Genomic DNA, 20826 nt, shown 5'->3' with positions numbered 1-20826 from the left:
GGCGACCCCTGATGAATAAAGGGACTAAGCCGAGGGACAATGATTGAATGACTTGTAAATGGTTTGAAGCAGAGAGAAACTAACAAATCAACATGTGTACATAAAGAAAAGTGAAAATCAGATTTTTGCGTTGGCCGGGAATCGAACCCGGGTCAACTGCTTGGAAGGCAGCTATGCTCACCACTATACCACCAACGCATGGTCATACAGGGAACCATCGCTCTAAAAGAACTGCACCCAATATCCAAAACAGCGTTAAACTTCTTTTTCTGTCTGTCAATAATTCTGTGTAGTTGTGTTGCTATAATAACAGCTACTTACACGTATTACAAATGTGTTTTGCAGTAGGTTAAACGTAATTTCACAAATTTTCTCTAATATCATTTAATTAGCATTAGCATGTAAGCTGTTGCCTTCAAACACACATAACGTTAGTTTCAAACAGCGCCTCTGCTCGATCTGCTGAATTACTCACTTTACTCTCTGAAACACGAACACCAGACTACTGTGTTTTTTCTGTGTTAAAATTTTAATTCTTTTCGCGTTTACCTGCTGGCAAACAAACGAGTGCCATTTGATCAGAGGATCGGTGTATGTTGATGTTTGAAGCTAGCTAACACGCTAGGTTCAGAAATGGATTTATTTGACGATCTTCCAGAACCTACAAACGAGCCAGGTGGGTTTTTTCACACTAATTATATAACAATAAACATCGTGCACATGTTATATATGTTAAAGCAGTAATTTGGACAGATAAAAGTAAAGATTAGGACAATTCAGTATTGATGCAGTGCATGCGCCTGAGTTAGCATTACTATTGTTATTATTACCCACACACATTTCTACATAATTTGCCTGCTTTAATTACTAAAATGTTAGATTATTGTGCTTTATATATATATATATATATATATATATATATATATATATATATATATATATATATATATATATATATATAATTTCTCTATCATTTTGAGAATATTGCAGGATACAATGCTAACTTGTATACCGAGAGTAGGTTACCAGAGCAATGAAATTTTCACAGTATTTCCTATAATATTTTTTCCTCTTGGAAAGAAGTCTCATTTCTTTTAATTTGGCTGGGATAAAGCAGTGTTTAACTCGATATTATTAGCTAACTTATCTTAAATAATTGTTTTACATTGTCAACTGAACAAACTAATGTTTTCCAATAACTTGCCTAATTAAGCCTTTAAATTACACATTAAACTGAATGCTAGTATTTTACAGAATGTTATGTGCTGTCATGATGGAAATAGACTAAATAAATAAGTTATTAGAAATTAGATGTCGAAACTATTATGTTTAGAAATCTCTTTGATAAACAGCACTTGGATTATATTTTAAAAAAGGAGGGCGAATAATTTAGTGTATATAATCAACTGTATATGTTAGTTTCTTTTCAAGTGAATATCAACATTGTTAAGCAGCTCTCAAGATTATAAAGTGTCCCATATGCACAAATGAAGATGCTTTAAAGAGCTCCTATTATGGGTTTTGAAAATGACTGTCGATTTAGTGTGTAATGCAGTTCTAATTGAATGAAAACACTAAGTGATGGATGAATCTTACAGTGCTCAACGTTTATGAGTTCACCTCTCACAAATCTCTCATTTAAATGAATGTTTTCTATCGGAAGCTTTACAATAATGTATTTGTGCATATACATTACATACTGAAGCTAAATCTAGAGCTTTTCTAACCAAATAACTCGCAATAATGGTCAAAATTAGTACACCCAAATGTATAGGTTAGGGAAATGTATTAAATAAAACATTTTAAAAAGAGAATTTTTTTTTGTGATTTAGTTTGTAATTTTTTTCACCCAATATTTATAAATAATGAATTTAAATGTATTATCTTTCCATTTCTAAAGATGTTCAATGACAAAAATATTATTATATGCATTTAATAAATCTGTTTTGTTCAAATGCACCAACATATATGACCTATATTCACTGAAAAATGGATCAAAATATTCTCATTTATATACTCATTTAGGTAGCATGGTGGCTCAGTGGTTAGCACTGTGGCCTCACAACATGAAGGTCGCTGGTTTGAGTCCCCAGAAACAGATTTATTAAACAGATATATTTATTAGAATGATATTTTAGTCACCACATGTATTTAGAAATTGAAAGATAAAGCAATTAAATTCAAACTAAATATTGCAAAAATAAATTGCAAACTACAAAATTTCAACAAAATTTTTGTCATTTTTTTTGTTTCTCTTGATTTTTCCTCTTTTTTTAATTTGTATTTAATATTTTTCTAAATCATATTAATTTGGCTGTACTAGTTTTGGACCGTTATCGTAAGTTATTTTATTAGATAAGCTCCAGATTTGGCTCCAGTACTGACTAATCTAATGTATATGCACACATATAATATTTAAGAGCAGTGGTCACCAAACTTGTTCCTGGAGGGCCGGTGTTCTGCAGATTTTAGCTCCAACCCTAATCAAACACACCTGAACAAGCTGATCAAGCTCTTACTGGGTATACCTGAAACAATCAGGCAGGTGTGTTGAGGCAAGTTGGAGCTAAACCCTGCAGGGACACCGGCCCTCCAGGACCGAGATTGGTGACCCCTCTTGTAGAGCTTCCTATTAAACATATGAATTTAAAAGAGAGATTTCAGAGGGGTGTACTCATACACGCCGATCACTGTATATGTGTCCCTTCAGTTTGAGGCTTTAATTGTGAATGTTTTAATAGTGACGTTTCTTCTTGAGCAGCTCCAGTGAAACTCCAGCAGGAGGAGCGAGGAGAGAAGAGGAAGAGAAGCATCAGCTCAGAGCAGACAGAGGTGCAGGATGACAAACAAGAGGAAAAGAAAGTTTGTAAAGGTTTTCAGCTTTCCACACACATTGTGTCCACTGAGAGAGAGAGAGAGAGAGAGAGAGAGAGAGAGAGAGAGAGAGTGTGTGTTTGGTCTGTGTATGTACAGCTGAAGTCAGAATTATTCACCCTCCTGTGGCTTTTTCAAATATTTCCCAAATGACGTTGAACAGATTCAGGAAATTTTCACAGTTTTTCCTTTAATATTTGTTCTTCTGGAGAAAGTCTTATTTGTTTTATTTTGGCTAGAATAAAAGCAGTTTTTAATTGTTTTAAAGGCAATATTATTCGCCCCCTTCAGCAGTATTAGTGTTGGATTGTCTCCAGAACAAACCACTGTTACACAATGACTTGCCTAATTACCCTAACTTTACCCTAATTACCCTAGTGAAGCCTTTAAATGTCACTTTAAGCTGTATAGAAGTGTCTTGAAGAATATCTAGTCTAATATTATGTGCTGTCATCATGACAAGGATCAAATAAATCAGTTATTACAAATGAGTTATCAACACTATTATGATTAGAAATGTGTTGAAAATAATCTGCTCTCCGTTAAACAGAAATTGGGAACACAAATATACTAGAGGGCTAATAATTCTGACTTAATAAGGTTAAAGGGTCATGAAACACCACAACACATGTTTTGAGCTGTTGACAGTGGTATATGTGTCCCACACTGCTAAAAACACTATTAGGACACCTATATTTCACTAAAAAGTGTAAATTGGTTGTTTTTGCGTTATTTCAAGCAAATTCGTACTTCCTGTTTGAAACGAATTTTTGACGGTCATGAGATAATAGCGTGTATTCCAGCGTGCAGACTGGACGTCTGTGCCAGAGTGAGTCTTATTACGTCTTACAGTGTGCTGCATTAATGCATGAGTAAGGCTTGGTTCAAACCAATCAGCGCGCTCTATTGTGCAACTTCATTAATATTCATTACTTTGTTTACACGACAGAGACGCCACATTGTGTTGGCAAAACAAGCGTGAAGTGTTGCTTTTATAGTTTGCTGCCGTTAAGTTTCATTTTCTTTTTCTCTCTGTGAGAGCTCAGCTGGAGTCACGTGTGAATTAACAGTGTACGCGACGCTCCACAACAATAACTTAACCTAAGGAGGATTATTGTTTACCTGAGAGCTGTTCTCATCTGCAAACGCTGAGATCCGGATTCGCTTGTAGTCTCCTCTTAATAAAGACGCAGCTCTAGTTGCTGGTGATTGTCCTGTCTCTACAGATTTGGTAAGTGAGTGACCAGTGCTCTTTGTTTATTCAGTTTGTTCGTATCGAACTAAGTTAACCATTGTACCGAGTGTAAACATGTTAGCACCACAACCAAACTTTAATCTCGTGTAGGGTTTTTACCGCATTTAGTGACCGGAATAACACACGCGGCTTTCTGACACTACCTGCCGTGTGCATCTAAGTTTCCGGGAAATGCTGAGGTTTTTTTCTCTCATTCGCCGTGCGGTATCAAACATTGCATGAAAAATACACACTTACAGCAGTTCCTCGAATCAAATATCTCGTTTGTCGCGAGGGGCATGAATGAATTCCCTGAATGAAAGAGCCAAACTGCAGTTAAAGTCCACCATTTTATAATTTGGCAAATAATTCGACTACAGATGTCCATGTAGGTTAAACACCATCACTTTCTCTTGTGTGTGAGTATTTTGACTGAAACTCGCGCGTGCCCAAATAGACACTCCCACACCCTCCCACTTTAGTTCCTCCGACACTCCCCCCTAAACAGAGCTGGACACGCCCACTTTTCTGACTTTTTCCAAAGTAGAGGTGTGAAAACACCCTGCTGAAACGAGGGGGTTTCATGGCCCTTTAATAATGGCTAATAACTGTCTGTATATATGTTTGTGTGTGTTTGTCAATGTTGGGTGTAATAATTAGTATCCTTGTAGCTGGCTACTGTAATGAAATGACTCATCTGCTGAAAATAAAATGTTTTTGGTCATTTAATTACAGTTACTTATAATGAAGTTGCCTTAAAGGTGCTGTATGTGAGTGTTTGACTCTTCTGCATAATAAAAACACCATAATATGTGTGCAGATGCATGCTCGGTGAACATTCTTGTTTATTTGAGAAACAATGCTGAAGTCAGATATTCTGTTGAACATGTGTGTTACGTGCCAGAACGCTGTCTTTGTTTTGGTCATTTAACCCGCCCAATGTCAGTTTAGCCAATTATATTTCAGCACCCCGGGTTGCCAGATGATGGAAAACGGCGTATTTCATTCAGTCAGTCAGGAAGGCTCTCAAAGCATGCGTCTGTGACTGAAATGCGACCTCTGGTGGACAGTAGCAGACTCTGAAATGAGACGCAGATTCAAAATTCCACATGAGGTTATTAATTAGCAAATAATATAAATATTAGGAGTGTAAACATTAGGTGAGCTCAGATCTGAGCTGAACTATCCGCTGCTGCTTTCAGTAGTATGATAATAAATGACATCAGGCTGGACCTGAGCTGATCATTGTCAGTTTTCTGTTGTTCAGCTGTGAGAAATAGAAGCCGTTTATAATATATCAATTTGAGGTGTTGGTTAGGACCAATACTCTATTTAATATGGAAACGATTCCTTCTATCGAGTGCCGTTGCTTTTTTGTTTTATTTAGTTGCCCTCAATCTGGCAACCTGCGATTACCTGTGTTTTGATCCAGGAGTGCAATATCTAGTTCAACCACTGGGTGTCAGACGTACATACTGCACCTTTAAATGCTGGACATAAATTCAGCAGTTCTCTGTAAATCAATTTAGAGGAGTAGTGTTTTGTTATATCAGGGTCCCCGCGGGGTCTTAAAAAGTATTAAAAAGTCTTAAATTAAAAAATCAAAATTTATGGCTTTAAAAAGTCTTAAATTTGCTGTTCTAGGTCTTAAATATTTTTGCACAGGTCTTATTTTTGCGATGTCCATGTAACGCTACATCTAATGCTCATTTAAATAATTTTTGTTGTTGTTGCTAGGTTTTTGGGGTGTTGTAGTTCATTATTTCACAGGTCCAATTGTAATTTGCGGTATTACAACTACAAAAAAGTCAACTTGCAATAGCCAATCAGCTTTCTGTTATTAAACTCAGTGCGCGCGGCGAATGTGACGTCATCGCTGTGTTTGTGGAAGTTCGCTTTGAGTGCACGCGACATGATTTCTGCTGGCAGAGTATGCCATTATTTCACTGACAAATGTCGCAAGCGCAGTTTTATAAGTCGGGAGCGCTGTAATGCGAGAGAGCGAAATTTAAATAACTTTATTTTACCCCTAATTTTGTGCTTTTACATTTTCTCTCGCGTGTTTTTGATATAGCGATATAGGTCTTAAATTTAACACTTAATGGTCTTAAAAAAGTCTTAAAAGGTCTTAAATTTGACATTATGATATCTGCAGAGACCCTGTATATAATTTAAGTTTGCAGAATAATACAATTTTTAAACTGAACAAGGTTATAATTATCAAGACAGTCAAACATGGTTATGATTAATCAGTCAGAATTGGTTTATGACAAGTTGGCGGTTCATTCGCTGTGGGGACCTCTAAAATAGAGACTAAGCCGAAGGAAAATCAATTAATAGTTCATCATAATTTATGTTATAGATTTAAATATGAGTCCATTATTAATAATAACATACTGAGTGTCTGAAAAGTCATTTAAATAGAGCTGTAGTGATGTAAATAGTTAGTGAATGGACATGCCCAACTCTGCTGTTTGTTCATGTGAGGGGAGGTGTGTGATGATCTCTGTCTCGTTCTGGGTTTTTTTCCCAGAAGGCTTTGCCAAGCTCACAGGTTTTGTCTCAGCAAGGCGTGGAGAGAGAGAAGAGATGCAGGATGCACACGTCCTGCTGCCAGACCTTAGCATCACCTGTCTACCATCTCAAGTGTGAGTGTCTGTCTGTCTCTTCTGTCTGTCTGTCGTTCAGTCTATCAGTTGTTCTGTCTGTTATTCTCTCTTTCTATTTTTCCATCTGTAGGTTATGTCTATTTGTCAGTCTGTCATTCTGTCTGTCTGTTGTTCTGTCTTTGTCATTCTGTCTGCCTGTAGTTCTGTCTGTCTGTCATTCTGCCTTTCTCATTCTGTCTGTCATTCTGTCAGTCGTTCTGTCTGTTCTGTCTTCTATTCTGTCTGACTGTAATTCTGTCTGTTGTTCTGCCTGTTATGTCTTTCTGTGTGTCTGTTCTGTCTGTTATTCTGTCAGTCTTTTGGTGTGACTGTCTGTCGTTCTGAATTTCTGTGTGTCCGTCTTTTTGTCTGTCTTACTGTCTGTCGTTCTGTCTGTCGGTCTGTTGTGCCGTCTGTTTGTCTGTCTTTTGGTCTGTCTGTTGTTCTAACTGTCAGACTTTCTGTCTGTCGTTCTGTCTGTCATTCTCTCTTTCTGTTTTTATATTTGTCGGTTGTCTGTCGTTGTGTCTGATTGTGTCTGTCTGTTGTTCTGTCTGTCCGTCATTCTGTGTTTCTCATTCTGTCTCACTGTAATTACGTTTGTCTGTCGTTTTGTCTGGCTAATTCTGTCTGGTATTATGTCTTTCTGTGTGTCTGTTCTGTCTGTCTGTTATTCTGTCTGTCTGTCGTTCTGTCTGTCATTCAGTCTTTCATTCTGTCTGACTAATTCTGTCTGTTATGTATTTCTGTGTGTCTGTTATTCTGTCTGTCTTTTGGTGTGACTGTCTGCCGTTCTGTCTGTCTGTTGTTTTGTCTGTCTGTTGGTCTGATTGTCATTCTGTCAGACTTTCGCTCTGTTGTTCTGTCTGTCGTTTTGTCCGTCTGTCTGTCTGTTGTTTTGTCTCATTCTGTCTAACTGTAATTCTGTCTGTTATTCTGTCTGTTATTGTCTTTCTGTCAATCGTTCTGTCTGAATTTCTGACTGTCTGTTGTTTTGTCTGTCATTCTGTCTGTTGTGCCCTCTGTCGTTCTGTCTGTCTGTTGTTCTGACTGTCTGTTGTTCTGACTGTCTGAATGTTGTTCTGTCTGTTATGTCTTTCTGTGTGTCTGTTCTGTCTGTTATTCTGTCAGTCTTTTGGTGTGACTGTCGTTCTGAATTTCTGTGTGTCCGTCTTTTTGTCTGTCTGACTGTCTGTCGTTCTGTCTTTCATTCTTTCATTCTGTCTGTCTGTCATTCTGTCTGTTGTGCCGTCTGTTTGTCTGTCTTTTGGTCTGTCTGTCGTTCTAACTGTCTGACTTTCTGTCTGTCGTTCTGTCTGTCTGTCTGTCATTCTCTCTTTCTGTTTTTATATTTGTCGGTTGTCTGTCGCTGTGTCTGATTGTGTCTGTCTGTTGTTCTGTCTGTCCGTCATTCTGTGTTTCTCATTGTGTCTCACTGTAATTACGTTTGTCTGTCGATCTGTCTGTCATTCTGTCTGGCTAATTCTGTCTGGTATTATGTCTTTCTGTGTGTCTGTTCTGTCTGTCTGTTATTCTGTCTGTCTGTCTGTCTGTCGTTCTGTCTGTCATTCAGTCTTTCATTCTGTCTGACTAATTCTGTCTGTTATGTATTTCTGTGTGTCTGTTATTCTTTCTGTCTTTTGGTGTGACTGTCTGCCGTTCTGTCTGTCTGTCGTTCTGTCTGTCTGTTGTTTTGTCTGTCTGTTGGTCTGATTGTCATTCTGTCAGACTTTCGTTCTGTTGGTCTGTCTGTTGCTTTCTGCCTGTTGTTATGTCTCAGTCTATTTGACTGTCTGTCGTTCTGTCTGTCGTTTTGTCCGTCTGTCTGTCTGTTGTTTTGTCTCATTCTGTCTAACTGTAATTCTGTCTGTTAATTGTCTTTCTGTCAATCGTTCTGTCTGAATTTCTGACTGTCTGTTGTTTTGTCTGTCATTCTGTCTGTTGTGCCCTCTGTCGTTCTGTCTGTCTGTTGTTCTGACAGTCTGAATGTTGTTCTGTCTGTTATGTCTTTCTGTGTGTCTGTTCTGTCTGTTATTCTGTCAGTCTTTTGGTGTGACTGTCGTTCTGAATTTCTGTGTGTCCGTCTTTTTGTCTGTCTGACTGTCTGTCATTCTGTCTTTCGTTCTGTCTGTCTGTCATTCTGTCTGTTGTGCCGTCTGTTTGTCTGTTTTTTGGTCTGTCTTTTGTTCTAACTGTCAGACTTTCTGTCTGTCTGTCAGTCATTCTCTCTTTCTGTTTTTATATTTGTTGGTTGTCTGTCGCTGTGTCTGATTGTGTCTGTCTGTTGTTCTGTCTGTCCGTCATTCTGTGTTTATCATTCTGTCTGTCATTGTGTCTCACTGTAATTACGTTTGTCTGTCGTTCTGTATGTCATTCTGTCTGGCTAATTCTTTCTGTTATCATGTCTTTCTGTGTGTCTGTTCTGTCTGTCTGTTATTCTGTCTGTCTGTCTTTCTGTATGTCATTCAGTCTTTCATTCTGTCTGACTAATTCTGTCTGTTATGTATTTCTGTGTGTCTGTTATTCTGTCTGTCTTTCGGTGTGACTGTCTGCCGTTCTGTCTGTCTGTCATTCTTTCTGTCTGTTGTTTTGTCTGTCTGTTGGTCTGATTGTCATTCTGTCAGACTTTCTCTCTGTCGTTCTGTCTGTCGTTTTGTCCGTCTGTCTGTCTGTTGTTTTGTCTCATTCTGTCTAACTGTAATTCTGTCTGTTATTCTGTCTGTTATTGTCTTTCTGTCAATCGTTCTGTCTGAATTTCTGACTGTCTGTTGTTTTGTCTGTCATTCTGTCTGTTGTGCCCTCTGTCGTTCTGTCTGTCTGTTGTTCTGACTGTCTGAATGTTGTTCTGCCTGTTATGTCTTTCTGTGTGTCTGTTCTGTCTGTTATTCTGTCAGTCTTTTGGTGTGACTGTCGTTCTGAATTTCTGTGTGTCCGTCTTTTTGTCTGTCTGACTGTCTTTCGTTCTGTCTGTCTGTCATTCTGTTTGTTGTGCCATCTGTCGTTCTGTCTGTCTGTTGTTCTGTCTTTCAGTCTGTCTATTGTTCTGACTATCTGTTGTTCTGTCTGTCTGACTGTCTGTCATTCAGTCTGTTTGTTTATCCATCTATTTCTCTCCGTCTGTCTGTTGTTCAGGTCTCGACTGGCGTACTTCGCAGTGTTTGATGGTCACGGCGGAGCTCGAGCGTCACAGTTTGCTGCTGAGAATCTTCATCACACGCTGCTCAGCAAGTTTCCTAAAGGTAAATCAAACGCTATAACTCATAATTATCATAATTATCTGCGAGTTATTCAGTCATCAGCTTAGCATGTCACGATTTTCTAAATTTTAAATCTACAATTTGGATCTCATAATGTCATAATTTGGGTTTTTAATGCATCATTACGACTCTTAAATTCATTATTTAAGCGTTGTATCTCATAATTTTGGTTTGTTGCCTAATTATTCCCAATTTTAAGCTCAGACTGTTGACTCTGTGTTAGAATTTGGATTTTATGCTTGATTTATTTCTTGTATTGTGTATTTGGATGTTCATAGTAATCAGCTTTTCCCATTTGCAGGCGATGTGGAGAATTTGGACAAGCTGGTGAGGAAATGTCTGCTGGACACCTTTCGTCAGACAGATGAGGATTTCCTAAAGAAAGCCTCCAGCCAGTGAGTTCAGCTTCAGTTGAGTATGAAATATAAAATATACCCATGCAGCATAAGAGTTTAGTGTTCCAGGGTCACAAAACAAGAGCCTGAAAACAGAATAACACGCACACACTTTCTCTCTCTGTGTGTGTGTGTTTTAGAAAGCCTGCATGGAAGGACGGCTCTACAGCAACATGTCTGCTAGCGGTTGATGATGTTCTATATGTGGCGAACCTGGGAGACAGTAGAGTAAGTGTTTCTCTTCACAATCTATGAGTCTAATTATCAGGGCCAATTTATTAGGTACATCTATTCCTCACAGATTGTGCTCTATGTTGACATGATAGCATCACACAGTTGCTGCAGATTTGTCGGCTGCACATCCATGATGCCAATCTCCCGTTCCACCACATCTCAAAGCTGCTCTATTGGATTGAGATCTGCTGACTGTGGAGGCCATTTGAGTACAGTGAACTCATCGTCATGTTCAAGAAACCAGTCTGAGATGATTGAGCTTTATGACATGCTGCGTTATCCTGCTGGAAGTAGCCATCAGAAGATGGAGACACTGTGCTCATAAAGGGATGGACATGGTCAGCAGCAATACTCAGGTAGGCTGTGGCGTTGATGCTCAATTGGTACTAATGGACCCAAAGAAAATCTCCGCCACACCATTACACCACCACCACCAGCCTGAACCGCTGATACAAGGCAGGATGATCCATGCTTTCATGTTGTTGAGGCCAAATTGTGAGCCGAGCATCCGAATGTGTCAGCAGAAATGGAGACTCATCAGAGCAGCAACGTTTCTCCAATCTTCTATTGTCCAGTTTTGGTGAGTCTGTGTGAATTAGAGATGCGCGGTTGGCGGTTATAGCCAACTCCGCTGATAAACCGCGGATCAGGCGGATGACGTTACGAAAAAATAATATTTTAATTCAATTCAGGCGGGTGGCGGGCGGTTGCACTGTTTTTATAGGCATAGCTGGCGCACCAACGAAAAAGCCTAGGACTGACTTCACAGAATGGGAGGAGGAATCGGATACACTAATTCTGGATGAAGTACAGAAGTATTCCTCTACAAACTTCCGTATAGACGGATCAGCAGAGGAAAATCTACTTTTCTTTTGGGAGAAATAAGGCCAGGCATTCCCACGATTATAGCACCTTTCCAAGAGAATTCTATGCATTCCAGCAACAAGTGCTGCGAGCGAGCGCTCCTTCAGTGCAGCAGGGCGCATTATAGTGGCTATGCAGGCGCTCCCGTCTGAATCCTGACACAGATGCTATTTTATTCCTGCATTGTGTCAAGAAAAAATCAAACTAGACCTAAGGTCAGGCATATTAAACCAATTAGCCTATGTTATTTAGGCTACACATATGTTTAATATAAACTTTTGAGTTCGGTCAGCTGATAATTATACGTTCATATTGGTTTAGCCTATTCTATTCTAGACATGTTGGCCTCACTTTTACGTTCCGAGGCTAAGGTTATTTTGCCAGAATTTCTTTGTCGCAACTTTAATGGCGTAGTACTTCGTTATGCTTCAAGTTTGAGGGGAATGGGGATGATCCTCCATGGGTTATTGGGGCACTTGTCATACATGCACTTTAGCCTGGTCAGACTTTATGTTCGCTCAAAGAGGGATGGCAAATCTGTTTTTCTAATTTAATTTCTAATTGTGGGGGTGACTGAGCCTACAAGGCTTAGGCACGATATGACGTTTTTATTAAAAATTTTTCAACTGTTTGCCAAAGCATGCGACTATAGCCTATGCCTACATTAAGATATTTATGTTAATATTTTTTTTTACTCCCTGTTGTTTCTTTTGGCATATAAAATAGGTATTGTCTGATAGAGATATCAATAAGGTTCATCTGTGTCGCAGAACTGGTGTTGTTTCCGATTTCTACAAGCTCAATAACATCCACAGCAAAAAATAAAAAATAGTCGAAAAACTGTGCCCATTAATTAGATGTGCAAGGCAAGCAGGTACGTTTTTGGGGTTGCTATGGACAACTACAAATGTAAACATTATTAGGCTATAATGTAAATGACTTATTATTCTATCTATTTACTAAAAAATTAAGTGAAATAGGCATTTAGTAGTAGGCTAAATAGCAGCATGTTGAAATGATGTGTCAATGCGTTTTCTATTAGGCTACAATAAAAAAGTTGTATAGTACAGTGCGTTTAATTTAGGCTATTTATTATTTTGTCCCTGTGCGCCGATTGGAGACGGAGTTCACTGCTGATATTCTGAGAGCTCGGGTGCTTCTCATTTCTTATTTGTGCATCCTCGTTTCCTTTCCTTGCTTTCTTTCCTCGTGTTTCCACCCCACCGGGATAACGTTACGAGGGAAGGACGCAAGGAAAAGACTCAAGGACAGAGGAATCGAATCAAGTGAAAAGACACGTCCTCGTATCTTTAGCGTCACTTCAAAGCGTCGTCAATTAATGACTTGCACGTTTGGATTAACTGCATGTCTACATTAAAGTCATTCTCTATTATATAATGATCAATAAGGAAACATTCATTTAATAATAAAAAGGAATAAGCCATTCAAATAAAGAGCCCAATCAGCAGATGGCGGGCGGGTGCGGTTTTAAAAATTGGTCTAAATTGTTACTGCGGATGGATGGCGGACGGATAATGAATTTTGTCATGCGGTTGCGGATGAAATAATAGCCCATCCGCGCATCTCTAGTGTGAATTGTAGCCTCAGTTTCCTGTTCTTAGCTGACAGGAGAGGCACCCGGTGTGGTCTTCTGCTGCTGTAGCCCATCCGCCTCAAGGTTGGACGTGTTGTGTGTTCAGAGATGCTCTTCTGACCTTACTCTTGACTATGTCCACATTCCTAAATGCATTAAGTTGCTGCCATGTGATTGCCTGAGTAGAAATTTACATTAATAAGTTGTTGGAAAAGTGTACCTAATAAAGTGGCCGGTGAGTGTATATTTATGTATGTGTATATCATAAATAAAACAAGCCTCTGCTTTCAATCAAAAAAACCTGTGTGTGTGTGTGTGTTAGGCAGTGTTGTGTCGTATGGAGCAGGCTGAGGATTCTGGGAAGAGGAAGTGTGTGACGCTGGCTCTCAGTAAAGAGCACAATCCCACAATATATGAAGAGCGCATGAGGATCCAGAGAGCAGGCGGGACCGTCAGGTGTGTGTGTCATTTGGAGGTTCCAGCTCACCCAGTGTTAATGTCATATTAGTGATCTACAATGTTTTCACAATTGTTGTTTTGACGATGTGCATAAAGTGTGTCTTTACACAACCTCTACAGTGTTTAAATATGAGATGAACATGATCAACGTGACATTTTTATTTGTTGAAATGTTGCATAAAGGACGCCACCGTGGCGCAGTGGCTAGCACGATTGCTTCACAGCAGGAAGATCGCTGCTTCAAGTTTGCATGTTCTCCCCGTGTTGGCGTGGGTTTCCTCCGGGTGCTGATGAACTAAACTGGCTGTAGTGTATGAGTGTGTGTGAATGTGTGTATGGGTGTTTCCAAGTACTGGGTTGCAGCTGGAAGGGCATCCACTGTGTAAAACATATGCCAGAATAGTTGGCGGTTCATTCCGCTGTGGCGACCCCTCATAAATAAAAGGACTAAGCTGAAGGAAAATGAATGAATGTTGTATAAAATCATCCCCTTTGCTGATAGTCAGGAGTGTCACTTTTGCTTGTGTGTATTTACTGAGCTATATCTGTTTCTCTGTCGCCTCCTACTGGTGTCATCTTATTTAGACTTGACAAAATATCCTTCAATTGCTGTGAACAAAATCCTTAAAATATTTATGCTTTTAGTTTATGAGTTGTTTTTTTTTTTGTCAGCATCTCCTGATGTGTGTGTGTGTTGCGTGTGTGTGTGTGTGCGTGCAGGGACGGCCGTGTGTTGGGAGTGCTGGAAGTGTCTCGCTCTATAGGTGACGGTCAGTATAAACGCTGCGGTGTGATTTCTACTCCAGACCTGCGGCGCTGTCAACTCAGTCCAAACGACAAGTGGGTTTAACACACACACACACACACATTCACAAACTCTCCAACACAATCACACATTCTATTCATACACACACCATATATATACCCACAAAACCTCATACACTCAATAGCCCCCCGCCCCCCACACACACACAGACACATACACACACACATGCATATAAACACAAATACTCTCTAACACAATCACACATACTATCCATACTGTATACACACAGACACAATAACAAACACACACACACAAACTCTCTAACACACTGTATTACAAACACACAAACACACACACACACACACACAAACTCTCTAACACACTGTATTACAAACACACAAACACACACACACAAACTCTCAAACACAATCACACAGACTATTCATACACACACATACTCACACACCATACACACACACACACACCATATATATATATATATAAATACCCACAAAATCTCTTACACACACACACACCATACACACACGCACATATAAATACACAAACTCTCTACCACAATCACACATACTGTCCACACAGCATACACACACACACACACACAAATTCACATTCACACATTTACAAATACTATCCATACACACACATGCATACACCCCCCCCCCCACACACACACACAAATACACATTCACAAACTCTCTAACACAATCACACATACTATCCATACACACACATACTCACATACCGTACACACACCATATATATGTACACCCACAAACTCTCTTACACACACACATGCATATAAATACACATACACAAACTCTCTAACACAATCACACCGACTATACACACACACACACACACACACACAACATATATATGTACACCCACAAACTCTCTTACACACACACATGCATATAAATACACATACACAAACTCTCTAACACAATCACACCGACTATCCACACACACACACACACACACACACAACATATATATGTACACCCACAAACTCTCTTACACACACACATGCATATAAATACACATACACAAACTCTCTAACACAGTCACACAGACTATCCACACACACACACACACACACACACACACACACACACACACCACATTCATACCCACAAAAACTCTCACACACAGGATAAACACACACACACACTCTCTCTCTAACACATTCACAAATCCTATCCATACACACACACACACACACACACACCACATTCATACCCACAAAAACTCTCACACACAGGATAAACACACACACACACTCTCTCTCTAACACATTCACAAATCCTATCCATACACACACACACACACACACACACCACATTCATACCCACAAAAACTCTCACACACAATACACACACACACCATACACACACATAAATACACATACACAAATTCTCACACACTCAAACTATCCACATAATCACACAAACTATCCACACACACACACACACACACCATATACAAATCTTCAGACTTTTTTCAGTGAAATACTGATGGAGTGTGTGTGTGTGTGTGTGTGTGTTTACGTGTGTGTGTGTGTTTATGTTTGTGTGTGTGTGTGTGTTATTCAGATTTGTCCTCTTGGCGTGTGATGGGCTTTTTAAAGTGTTTTCTGCAGACGAGGCTGTTCAGTTCGTCCTCGGCGTGCTGGAGGTGTGTGTTAAAAATCATATTTGTGTCGTGTGTGTTTGTAAAGGTTTGTGTGTGTCAGCAATGGGTGTTTAACCCTTTATAAACATGCTGAAAACAGAACATAGAAACATATGGGGGAATTGATGAACTAAATTGCCCGTAGTGTATGAGTGTGTATGAGTGTTTCCCAGTGATGGGTTGCAGCTGGAAGGGCATCCGCTGCGTAAAACATATGCTGGATAAGTTGGCGGTTCATTCCGCTGTGGCGACCCCTGATTAATAAAGGGACTAAGCTGAAAAAGAAATTAATAAAATCATTTTTGGGCGGCACGGTGGCTCTGTGGTGTTGCACTGTGGCATCACAGCAAGAAGGCCGCTGGTTCGAGCCTCGTCAGTTGGTGTTTTGTGTGGAGTTTGCATGTTCTCCCTGTGTTGGTGTGGGTTTCCTCCGGGTGCTCCGGTTTCCCCCACAGTCCAAACACATGCGCCATAGGGGAACTGATCAACTAAACTTGCCATAGTGTATGAGTGTGTGTGTGTATATGTGTGTTTCCCAGTGTTGGGTTGCAGATGGAAGGGCATCCTCTGTGTAAAACATATGCTGGAGTAGTTGGTGGTTCATTCCTCTGTGGCAACCCATGATAAATAAAGGAGTAAGCCAAAGGAAAATAATTGATAATAACATTTTTAAAATGTAATTAATTTAATTAAAAAAAGTAAATTTTTATGAATTTTTATTGATTTTTATTTTTGTATGTTTATGTGGAGTTTTTTTTTTTTTGAGGTTTGCGTTTTAGTTGGTTTAGTATATCGTCTGGCAAAGTTAACTTGAGAAATGTTTCCATGGCAGCCAACTGAAATCAAACAATTAAAATGTATATTGTATGTCAGTAAACATTTAATTTAATCTAACTCCATGTGTATGTTTAATGTTTTCTGGCTTCTGTTGACTCTTTCAATTATTTCTGTTGTTTAGAACGAGACCGTGGAACTGAAGGAGGGGCAGAGCGAGGGGGCGGGGCTATTTGAGGCTGCTTGTCAGCGATTGGCCAGTGAGGCAGTGAGGCGGGGCAGTGCAGACAACGTCACTGTCATTCTAGTCTCCATTGAGTTCTGTTGAGTCAATGTGAATGTACAGACACCACACACACACATACATGCAAACATACTTTCAGAATCTTTTATTTTATATACACACACACACACACACACACACACTCACACACAGATGAACGCATGAATCCAGTGGCAGTAAATGATGCTGAAATGAACATGTGGTTTCTTCTAGAGATGTCTGAATCTCCGTCGTCTTCTTTTCAGAGCAGGACTTTTGAAAACACTGTGTCAGAGTTTAGTGCTGAACAGCATCAAGTGCTAAATAATAAACTTTTATACGACCTCATGACGTCTGTGTGCTCTCTGCCTTCCAGAACATTTGTCTGTGGGTAGTTTCATCGTTTGTGATATTCATTTATTTGTTTGTTTCATTCATTCACTCAATTTCATGCGTTTTTCCGGGGCTGGTTCATGAGGGCAGCAATCTCAAGAGAGAACCCCAGACTTTCCTCTTCCGAGACACTTCCTCCAGCTCCTCCGGAGGGATCCTGAGGTGTTCCCAGGGCAGCCGAGAGACATAGTCCCTCCAGCTTGTCTTCCCCGAGGCCTCCTCGTGGTGGAACATGCCTGGAACACCCCCCTAGGTAGGCGTCCAGGAGGCATCCGAAACATGCCCAAGCCACCTCAGCTGACTTCTCTCGATGTGGAGGAGCAGCGGCTCTACTCCGAGCTCCTCCCGGGTGTCAGAGCTCCTCACCCTGTCTATGAGGGTGCACCCTGCCGCCCTGCAAAGGAAACTCATTTCGGCCGCTTATATCTGAGATCTTGTCCTTTCAGTCATGACCCAAAGCTCATGAGCATAGGTGAGAGTAGGAACGTAGATTGACCGGTAAATCGAGAGCCTTGCCTTTCGGCTCAGCTCCTTCTTCACCACAACAGACAAGTACATCGACCGCATTACTCCTGCCGCTGCACTGATCCACCTGTCAATCTCACACTCCGTCCTTCCCTCACTCCTGAACAAAACCCCAAGACACTTGAACTCCACCTGGGGTAAGGACTTTCCTCCAACCTGGAGATGGCAAACCACCTTTCTCCAGTGGAGCACCATGGCCTCGGACTTGGAGGTGCTGATTCTCATCCTAGCCGTGTCACACTTGGCACCAAACCGCCCCCAGTGCATGCTGAAGGTCCATGTTTGATGACGGCAACAGAACAACATCGTCTGCGAATAGCAGAGATGAAATCTTGTTGTCCCTGAACCGGACCCCCTCCAGCCCAAGGCTGCGCTTTGAAATTCTGTCCATAAAAATGATGAGCAGAACCAGTGACAAATGGGCAGCCCTGCCGGAGTCCAAAATGCACTGGAAACAAGTCTGACATCGCTACCAGGGTGCTTGAGGGTTCAGAGTATGCCCAACCAGTCCATATGTGTTTTGTGGACTTGGAGAAGGCATTCGACCGTGTCCCTCGTGGCATTCTGTGGAGGGTGCTGTGGGTGTATGGGGTCAGAGGCGCTCTGTTAAGGGCCGTCAAATCCCTGTATGAACAGAGTAGGAGTTTGGTACGCATTGCCGGCAAGAAGTTTGTATTTTAAGATACGACATTAATACAAAACAGAAGCATACATTGGGCAAAGGTTGACCCACTCAAGCTGCACCCGGTCAGTATCTGGATGGGAGACCACATGGGAAAGCTAGGTTGCTGCCTGTGGTGTTAGTGAGACCAGCAGGGGGCGCTCAACCTGTGGTCTGTGTGAGTCCTAAAGCCCCAGTATAGTGAAGGTGACTTTACACTGCTCAGTGAGCGCCGTCTTTCAGATGAGACGTTAAACTGAGGTCCCGACCAGGGCCGGAGCAAGCTGAACTGCCGCTCTAGGCAGAGGACGATCACGCTGCCCTCAACCCCAATGTGAAAACGAAAGTGACCGGTTATGAAAATGAAGGGAGGTGTCGCGGACCTCTATTCTGCCGCCCTATGCGTGGATATAACTGAGGACGCGCAGGTGCTGAGGGAGGAAGGTGTTGCGGACGCCGCCCTCTCTATTCTGCCGTCCTATGCGCGGATATAACTGAGGACGCGCGGGTGCCGCGGACCTCCATTCTGCTGCCCTATGCGCGGATATAACTGAGGATGCGCGGGTGCCGCGGACCTCCATTCTGCCATCCTATGCGTGGATATAACTGAGGACACGCGGGTGCTGATTGAGGTGTCACTGACGCTGCCCTCTATTCTGTCGCCTATGCGCGAATATATCTGGGGACGCGGTTGGTAAGGGAGGGTTCGCGGACATAACTGAGGACACGGGTGGTGAGGGAGGGTTCGCGGACATAACTGAGGACACGGGTGGTGAGGGAGGGTTTGCGGACATAACTGAGGATGTGGGTGGTAAGGAAGGTGTCGCGGACGCCGTCCTCTCTGTACTCCCGCCCTAGGCGGCTGCCTAGGTCGCTCCTATGGACGCGCCGGCCCTTGTCCCGACTCTCTGTGGTTAATAAAAAATCCCAGGATGTCCTTTGAAAAAGAGTAGGGGTTTAACCCCGGCATCCTAGCCAAATCTGCCCACTGGCCTCTGTCCAACATGGCTTCCTAACCCTCACCATATCATCACTGGTCTCCTCTGTCTCCTCTCCACCAATCAGCTGGTGTGCGGTCTGGCGCAATATGGCTGCCTTTACATCCTCCAGGAGGATGCTGCACACTGGTGGTGGATGAGGAGATTCCCCCCTCTCTTGAGTGTCCAGAAAAGCGCTATATAAATGAATGGAATTATTAATCATTATTATTAATGTTCTATTTGGGAAATGTTATGTAAATGAGGTTAAACTTTGTCAGGGATTCAGTTTTGTTTTATTTGGTTTCTTTTAAATTTAACTACATTTTATTATGTTGTTTCACTTTATTCTCTCTGTGGTTTTCATTATATTCATTTACCTTTATTTTATTATATTTCATTAACAATATTCACTGTATGTGATTTCGTTTATGATTAATTTTTTAATAAATTTTTTAAAACTATAAAATTTTATATAGTTTTGATATAAGTAAATATTTTTTTTATATATTTCATCTTTTAGTTCATATTTATTTAATGTATCTTTCATTTTTATTATATTTATATTATTAAATATGACAGATTTCGTTTTGCTTAGTTTATATTGTTATTACTTAATATTATTATTATTATTTATTTGTCATTCTATTTAGTTTGATTGTAATTTAATTTACTTTCATTTAATTTCATTTCGGTGAAGCAGTGGCGCAGTAGGTAGTGCTGTTGCCTCACAGCAAGAAGGTCGCTGTTCGAGCCTCGGCTCATTTGACGTTCTGTGTGGAGTTTGCATGTTCTCCCTGCGTTCGCGTGGGTTTGCTCCGGTTTCCCCCACAGTCCAAAGACATGCGATACAGGTGAATTGTCTGTAGTGTGTGTGTGTGGATGTTTCCCAGAGATGGGTTGCGGCTGGAAGGGCATCCGCTGCGTAAAAACATGCTGGATAAGTTGGCGGTTCATTCCGCTGTAGCGACCCCGGATTAATAAAGGGACTAAGCCGACAAGAAAATGAATGAATGATTAGTTTTCTACACTTGTTGAATTTCTTAATTTTATATTTTAATTACTTTTAGTAGTACTAGTAATTATTGTGGTAGTACACTAATGTCCTTGAAAGGAAATTTGGTGTGAACATCATCATGTTGCTGCAGAATATGCAATAAAACAATAAGAAAATACAGTATTTACAATAATAATTAAGATAAACTCTTGTTTAACCC

General features: G+C 40.7%; 1 protein-coding gene and 1 non-coding gene across 9 annotated transcripts; one reads left to right on the top strand and one right to left on the bottom strand.

Moving 5' to 3' along the window:
• Positions 1 to 126: 126 nt before the first annotated feature.
• On the bottom strand, positions 127 to 198 carry trnag-ucc (transfer RNA glycine (anticodon UCC)). Its single transcript has one exon. It is a non-coding gene; the product is annotated as a tRNA-Gly (tRNA).
• Positions 199 to 395: 197 nt separating this feature from the next.
• Positions 396 to 17401, top strand: ilkap (integrin-linked kinase-associated serine/threonine phosphatase). Of its 8 annotated transcripts, none has more exon segments than NM_001089504.2 (10): positions 396 to 676; positions 2762 to 2872; positions 6642 to 6756; positions 9889 to 9995; positions 10315 to 10408; positions 10549 to 10636; positions 13423 to 13556; positions 14280 to 14399; positions 15939 to 16020; positions 16976 to 17401. In NM_001089504.2, coding segments are annotated over 10 exon segments (1038 nt in total). In that variant the 5' UTR covers positions 396 to 633; the 3' UTR covers positions 17120 to 17401.
• The last annotated feature ends 3425 nt before the right edge of the window (positions 17402 to 20826 follow it).

This window comes from Danio rerio, chromosome 15 (assembly GCF_049306965.1).
Source record: "Danio rerio strain Tuebingen ecotype United States chromosome 15, GRCz12tu, whole genome shotgun sequence".
Taxonomy (NCBI): Eukaryota; Metazoa; Chordata; class Actinopteri; order Cypriniformes; family Danionidae; genus Danio; species Danio rerio.
The sequence above is the reverse complement of the archived record's forward strand: the minus strand, read 5'-3'. Positions and strand labels throughout refer to the sequence as shown.